Source organism: Coturnix japonica, unplaced genomic scaffold (assembly GCF_001577835.2).
Source record: "Coturnix japonica isolate 7356 unplaced genomic scaffold, Coturnix japonica 2.1 chrUnrandom673, whole genome shotgun sequence".
Lineage (NCBI taxonomy): Eukaryota > Metazoa > Chordata > Aves > Galliformes > Phasianidae > Coturnix > Coturnix japonica.
The window spans coordinates 16,339-23,588 of NW_015440037.1; the positions used below are offsets into that span (position 1 = coordinate 16,339).

Genomic DNA, 7,250 nt, shown 5'->3' on the forward strand with positions numbered 1-7,250 from the left:
CCCCGGCCATGGGCAGCATCTACAAGGACTACTTCAACACGGCCAAGATCCGCGAGCATTACAACTACACCAAGGGGGGCAGCGCGGACCCTTCATCCCCTTCATCCTCCTCCTCGTCCTCCCTGACCCAAACCTTCATCTCCACCCTCATCATCCTCGTCTGCTGCCTCATCGTCCTGGAGAACCTCTTAGTGCTGGTTTCCATCTGCCGTAACCCGCGTTTCCATTCGGCCATGTTCATTTTTATCGCTAATTTGGCTTTTTCCGACCTATTGGCCGGGTTGGCTTTTATGGCCAATATCTTGTTATCGGGTTCGGCCACGTTTCACCTCACCCCATTACAATGGTTTATAAGGGAAGGGACGGCGTTCGCCACCTTGGCCGCGTCGGTTTTCAGCCTCTTGGCCATCGCCATCGAGCGCCACGTGGCCATTTCCAAACCCAAACCCTATGGGGGCAGCTGGGGCTGGAGGCTGGTGATCCTCATAGGGGCGTGTTGGTTGGTGGCGGGGGCCGTAGCGGGGTTACCTATAATGGGGTGGAATTGTATTAGCGATATAAGGGACTGCTCCGTCCTCCTGCCCCTCTACTCCAAGAACTACATCCTCTTCTCCGTGGTCATGTTCAGCATCATCCTGCTGGGCATCATCGGCCTCTATGCCCGCATTTATTGCATCGTCCGCTCCAGCCACGCGGATACGGCGGCATCGCAGACCTTGGCCCTATTACAGACCCTCACTATGGTGTTAGGAGCCTTCATCGTGTGTTGGCTGCCCGCCTTCATCATCCTCCTCCTCGACGCCGCCTGCCCCGTCCGCTCGTGTCGGCTTCTCTATGGGGCCAATTATTGCTTCGCATTCGCCACCCTCAACTCGGCCGCCAACCCCGTCATCTACACGCTGCGCAGTAAGGACATGCGGCGAGACATGCGACGCCTGCTCTGCTGCTGCTGCTTGGGGGGCAATGGGGCACGTGGGACCCACAGCATCTATGGGGCACGGGGACGGAGGGTGCAGAGAGACCCACATTGCACCACACAGCTGTGAGGGGGGACCCATAGATGGACCTTGGGGGCCCCATAGATGGATGGACCATGGGTGCCCCATAGATGGACCATGGATGGACCATGGGTGCCCCATAGATGGATGAACCTTGGGTGCCCCATAGATGGATGGACCTTGGATGGACCATGGATGGATGGACCTTGGGTGCCCCATAGATGGACCATGGATGGACTATAGATGGACCTTGGGTGCCCCATAGATGGGCCATAGGTGCCCCATAGATGGACCATGGATGGACTATAGGTGGACCATAGGTGCCCCATAGATGGATGGACCATGGGTGCCCCATAGATGGACCTTGGATGGACCATGGGTGCCCCATAGATGGACCTTGGATGGACCATGGGTGCCCCATAGATGGACCATGGGTGCCCCATAGATGGACCATGGACAGCTCCTACGTGCCCCATGGCGGCTTCTTGGGTGCCCCATGGATGCCCCATAGGGACCCCATGCAAGGCACATAGGGACCCCATACAAGCCACATAGGGACCCCATATAAGCCACATAGATGGGAAACAGATGGGTCCGAAGGCACTTCTTGGGTGCCCCATAGATGCCCCATAGAAGCCCCATGCGTGCCCCATAGATGCTCCAGAGATGCCCTATGGATGCCCTATGGATTCCCCATGGACACCCCATGGATTCCCCATACATATGGATGTCCCATAGGTACCCCACAGCCACCCCATGGCCGCCCTATGGCCACCCTATATATGTCCATAGGGACCCCATGGCCGCCCCACAGATGCCCCATGGCCATGACCCCATGGCCACCCCATAGCCACCCCATGGCCACGACCCATAGGTACTTCCATGGCCACCCCATATATGATCCCAATGGTACTCATGTGCCACCCTATTAGGCCAAAAACCCATAGGACACCTATAAGCACCCCATTATATGTCCATAGGCGACCCCTGGCCACCCTATATATTCCATATCACAGAATAATACCACACGGCGAGACGGCGGGAGCACCGGAACAGGAGTGCGATCGGAGGTAACAGTAGAAATAACCAGCGCGCCAGTGGGGAACGGAGGGAGAGGGAGGGAAGGGAGAGGGGAAAAGAGGAGGAGAAGGAGAACAAGGAGAAAGGTAGAAAAAGGGCCGAGTGTGAGAGGGACACAGATGGGGAAGACCCCATGGCACCCCACAGATGCCCCAGTGGCCATGCGAACCCACATGGCCAGCCCATAAGCCCACCGCCATGGACACGACCCATAGGTACTCCATGGGCCACCCCATATATGTCCCAATGGTAGCTCCATGGGCCCACCCTATAGGCCAAACAACCCATAGGTACCCTATTAGCCACCCCATATATGTCCCATAGGGACCCCATGGCCACCCTTATGGCCATCCTATATATGGTCCAATGAGGGACCCATGGCCGCCCCACAGAGCCCATGGCCATGACCCCATGGCCAACCCATAGCCAACCCCATGGCCATGACCCATAGGTACTCCATGGCCACCCTATAGGCCACAGCCCATAGGGACCCTATGGCCACCCCATATATATCCCATAGGACCCCAGGCACACCTATGCCCACCCTATATATGTTCCATAGGGACCCCTATGGCCGCGCCCCACAGATTGCCCATGGCCATGACCCATGGCACACCCCATAGCCACCGCCATGCGACACATGCCCATAGTACTCCGATGGACCACCTATAGGTCAAAACCCATAGGTACCCATACTAGCCAACCCATATATAGACCCATAGGTACCCCGGAGTTATGGCCACCCGCATATGAGATGTCCACATAGGGACCCGTGATGAGCCCATGGCCATTGGCACTTGACCATAGTACGTCGAGTGCGCCACCCCATATAGTGGACCATAGGGACCTGATGCGTTACCCATATATGAACCCATAGGGACCTGATGGCTACCCCCATATATTCCCATAGGTACTCATGGCAGCCATATAGGCCACAGCCCATAGGGAACCCTATGGACCACCCCATAATTAATATCCCATAGGTAACTCTGGTCCACCCTATTGGCACAGCCCATAGGGATCCCTAATGGCCGCCCCACAGATGCCCCATGGCCAATGACCATAGGGACCCTATTCGGGCTACCCCATATAATGACCCATAGGAGGACCTATTGGCCACCGCCATATATGAGTCCCAATTAGGGACCCCATGGCCATGAGCCAATAGGGCGACCCTGATGGTCACCCATATGATTGCCATAGCGACCCGGTGCTGGCCACCGCCAGATATATATCCCATAGGGACCCCATGGCCATGACCCATAGGTACGAGCAGCCCGACCCCAATTAACCCCATTCATTAAGATCTACCACCCAAATCGTTGTACGAAGGGGCCCGACCCCCAATTAACCCCATTCATATAGGACTTACGCCCCGATCAGAACGAGGGGGCCCAGATCCCAACTTAACCCCCATTCATTGAATTAACCCCCCCATCAAGGGTAGACCGCCATACCCCCGCATAGACAGCCCATAACCCCCCCATAACTCCGGCGCGCACCTCCATAAGGCCGCCATAACACCCCTCCATAACCTGCCAGTAAACGCCACCCGCATAAACGTCCCGCCCATAGACACCTCATTAACCCCCCCATCCCCATCGCCATAGACCTTATGCCCCCCGCAGGCACCCGCATAAGTTCCCAAGCCCCCACCCCATACCCCCCACCGCCAATAACCCCCCATCCCCACCGATAAACCTTCCCGCACGCCACCCACGATACGAGCCCAATGCCCGCCACCCCATAACCCGCACCCACGCCCATAAGCCCACACCAGTAACCCCCTCCCTTGGCGCCCCAGCCCATAAAGCCCGGACACCCGCCACCCTTTAAACCCCCCCCCAACCCGCATAGACCCCCCACTACCCCATAATCCCCCCCACTACCCATGAACCCCCACCACCCCATAAGCCTATCTCCCCCACACCCCATAATCCACCCCCCCCACCTATAAACCCCGCCCAACCGCCATAAAGCGCCCCACCCAGCCCCAGTAGAGCCCCCCACCCCATAACTCATCCCACCCACCACCCCATAATCCCACCCCCCACCCCATAAACCCCCCAAACCGCTATAAACCCCCCCACCCCCATTACCCCCCCACTCACGCCCGATAACCTCCCCCCCCCAACCCATAAGCCCCACCCCCCCACCCTATAAAAACCCCCCCAACCCGCTAATAACCCCCCCCACCCCAGAAACCCGCCCCCCTTGTCATTATAGGTTAAGATTTCTGAGGGGGTGGGGGTTGTTTATGATGGGGGGTTAAGTTAGTTTTTATATGGGGGGATTTTATATTGGAAAAGGGGATTTGTTTTATAGTGGGGGGGGGGTTTCATGTAGGTGTTTAATATGGGGGGGGGGCATGGAATCCTCGCTCGAGCGTGCGGCACGCTGGGGGGGGGGGAGGGGAAATTAGGGGGGGGGATTTAATGAGGATTTTAAGGGTAGACCCCCCCGCCCCGCATTTTGGGTAAAGTGCATTAAAATGGGGCTGATTTTTTGCTGGGCCTGACTCGGAAAAGGGAACGTCATATGTGTTTGGGGGGATCTTAGGTTCCTCGTATGGGTGAATGGGGCTGTATGGGGTCTATGCGGGTTCTAGTGGGGTTCGTATGGGGTCGTATGGGGTTCTGATTGGGGGTCATATTGGGGCTCGTATGGGGCTCTATGGGGCTCTATGGGGTCTATGGGGCGTTCTATGGGTCTATGGGGTCTTGGGCTCTTTTATGGGGTCTATTGGGGTTCTATGGGCTCTATGGGGTCTATGGGGGCTCTATGGGGACCATATGGGGGTCTCCTGCCTATGGGAGGTGGGGGATGGGCTCATAGTGGGTGGAATGGGCTCTATGGGCGGTCTATGGGGTCTATGGGTTCGTATGGGGCTGGGGTATGGGGGGTCTATGGGGCTGCTATGGGGGTGGATCGGGGCTCGTATGGGGTCATATGGGGTGCTATGGGGCTCTATGGGTTCTATGGGGTCTTATGGGGGCTCGTATGGGGGGTCGTATGGGGGCTCGTAATGGGGTTCGGTATGGGGTGCTATGGGCTATGAGGGGTTTCTAATGGGGCCATATGCGGAGGTGGATGGGGCGTGGGTAATGGGGCTCGGTGTGTGGGCGCTCTATGGGGGGTCTATTGTGTTCTTGGTTGCCTATGGCTCTGAGGGGTGGGTCTATGGGGCTCATATGGTGGGCTCGTATGGGGGGGGGTCTGATGGGGCTCTAATGGAGGTCGTAATGGGGTCTATGGGCTGCGTATGGAATCATTATGGGGCGACTGTGGCGGCTCTATGGGGTCTATGGGGGCTCTATGGGGATCTATGGGGTTGCTAATGGGGTTCTTATGGGTCGTATGGGTTTCGGTATGGCGGGTCTATTGGGGTCTATGCGGGGCTCCTATAGGGGTTCTATGGGGATTTCATATGGGGTCTGAGTGGGCTCTATGGGGGTCATGATGGGGTCTATGGGGGCTGCTAACTGGGCCGGTATGGAGGCTCTATTGGTGGTCTATGGGGCTCGGTATGGGCGGCTGATATGGGAGGGTCTAGGGGTTCTGGACTGGGGCTCTTATGGGGTGGTACGTATGGGCTCGTTGGGGCTCGTATTGAGGCCATATAGGGGGTCTCTCGTGAAGGTATGGGGGTCTATGGGAAGTCGTATGGGTTCTAGTTGGGGGGTCTATGAGGCTTATGCGGTCTATTGGGCTCTATTGGGGGGTCGTATGGGGCTCTATGGGGGTCTATGGAGGGCTGGTATGGGGTCTAGGGGGTTCTATGGGGTCGTGATGGGCTCTATGGGCGTCTATGGGTTTCTATGGGGCTCTATGGGGCCAGTATGGGGTTCTATGGGGTGGATTGGGCTGTATTTGGGGCGCTATGGGTCGTAATGGGGCCTGATATTTGGAGGCTCTATGGGCCCATATGGAGTGGGATGGGGGCCATTGGGGCTCTATGGGGTCTTATAGGGGCTCTATGGGGACTCGGTATGGTGGAGTGGGGTCTTATGGTGGGTGGTTCTATGGGGCTCTATGGAGGCTCTATGGGACTGCTATGGGGTCTATGGGTCTATGGGGTTCTTATGGGATCGGTGATGGGGCTCATATGGGTCGTTATGGGATCTATTGGGGCTCTATGGGGTCATATGGGGCTTATGGGGCCATATGGGGAGGTCTCCTCTATGGGGAGTGGATGGGCGAGGTATGGGGCCTCTATGGGCTCTATGTGGGGTCTATGGGGTTCATATGGGGTCTCATGGGGTGGAGTTGGAGGGGCCATAGGCGGTGCCCATCAATGGGAAGAGGCTGTATGGGGCAATATGGGGAAGCCCCTCATTATAGGGTGAATGGGGGCCCAATATAGGATCTGTAGGGCCCCCTTAATGGGGTCATATAAGGAACTGTGAATGGGGCCCTATAGGATCTGTGGAGCCCTATAGGATCTATGGGGCCCTATAGGGACCACAGAATGGGGCCATATAATGAACTGTGGATGGGGCCCTATAGGATCAGTGGGGCCCTATAGGGAATCTAGTGGAGGGCCCTATAGGACTATGGGGGCCCTGATAGGCACACTCTTAAAATGGGGCGGCATAATAAGTGAACTGTGGATTGGGAGCCTCGGTAATAGAGATCTTGTGGGGCCCATATAGGAGCTCCAGTGGGGCCCTATAGGATCTTATGGGGCCCTATAGGGCCACATAATGGGCCAATATAATGAGCACTGTGGGATGGGGGCACCTTAGGATCTTGTGGGCCCTGATAGAGGAATCGTAATGGGGGCCCTATAGGGATGTCTATGGGCCCTGATAGGCACCTCTTGATGGGGCATTAATGAACTGGGTGATGGGGCCCTAGTAGCAATCGAGTTGGGGGCCCTATAGGATCTATGGGGCCCTATAGGATCTATGGGGCCCTATAGGCACCTCTTAATGGGGTCATATAATGAACTGTGGATGGGGCCCTATAGGAATCAGTGGGGGGCCCGTATAGGATCTATGGGCCCTTATAGGGATCTTATGGGGAAGCGCCTATAAGGGCAACCTGCTTAAATGGGATTCATAGGTAAAGAAAAAAACTGTGGATGGGGCCCATAGGCATCAGTGGAGGGCCCTATAGGATCTATGGGGGCGGCCTATGGAGAGTCTTATGGGGCCCTATTAGGGACTGCCA

General features: G+C 56.7%; 1 protein-coding gene across 2 annotated transcripts; it reads left to right on the plus strand.

Moving 5' to 3' along the window:
* Positions 1-6: 6 nt before the first annotated feature.
* On the plus strand, positions 7-1,910 carry S1PR2 (sphingosine-1-phosphate receptor 2). Of its 2 annotated transcripts, none has more exons than XM_015851074.2 (2): positions 7-1,130; positions 1,422-1,910. In XM_015851074.2, exon 1 carries the CDS (start codon positions 9-11, stop codon positions 1,044-1,046), a length of 1,038 nt encoding a protein of 345 aa, XP_015706560.1. In that variant the 5' UTR covers positions 7-8; the 3' UTR covers positions 1,047-1,130; positions 1,422-1,910. The 2 variants fall into 2 exon arrangements, with proteins under 2 accessions (XP_015706560.1, XP_032297770.1); XM_032441879.1 differs by lacking the exon at positions 1,422-1,910 and adding an exon at positions 1,356-1,406 and having other exon boundaries at positions 7-1,156.
* Positions 1,911-7,250: the final 5,340 nt, after the last annotated feature.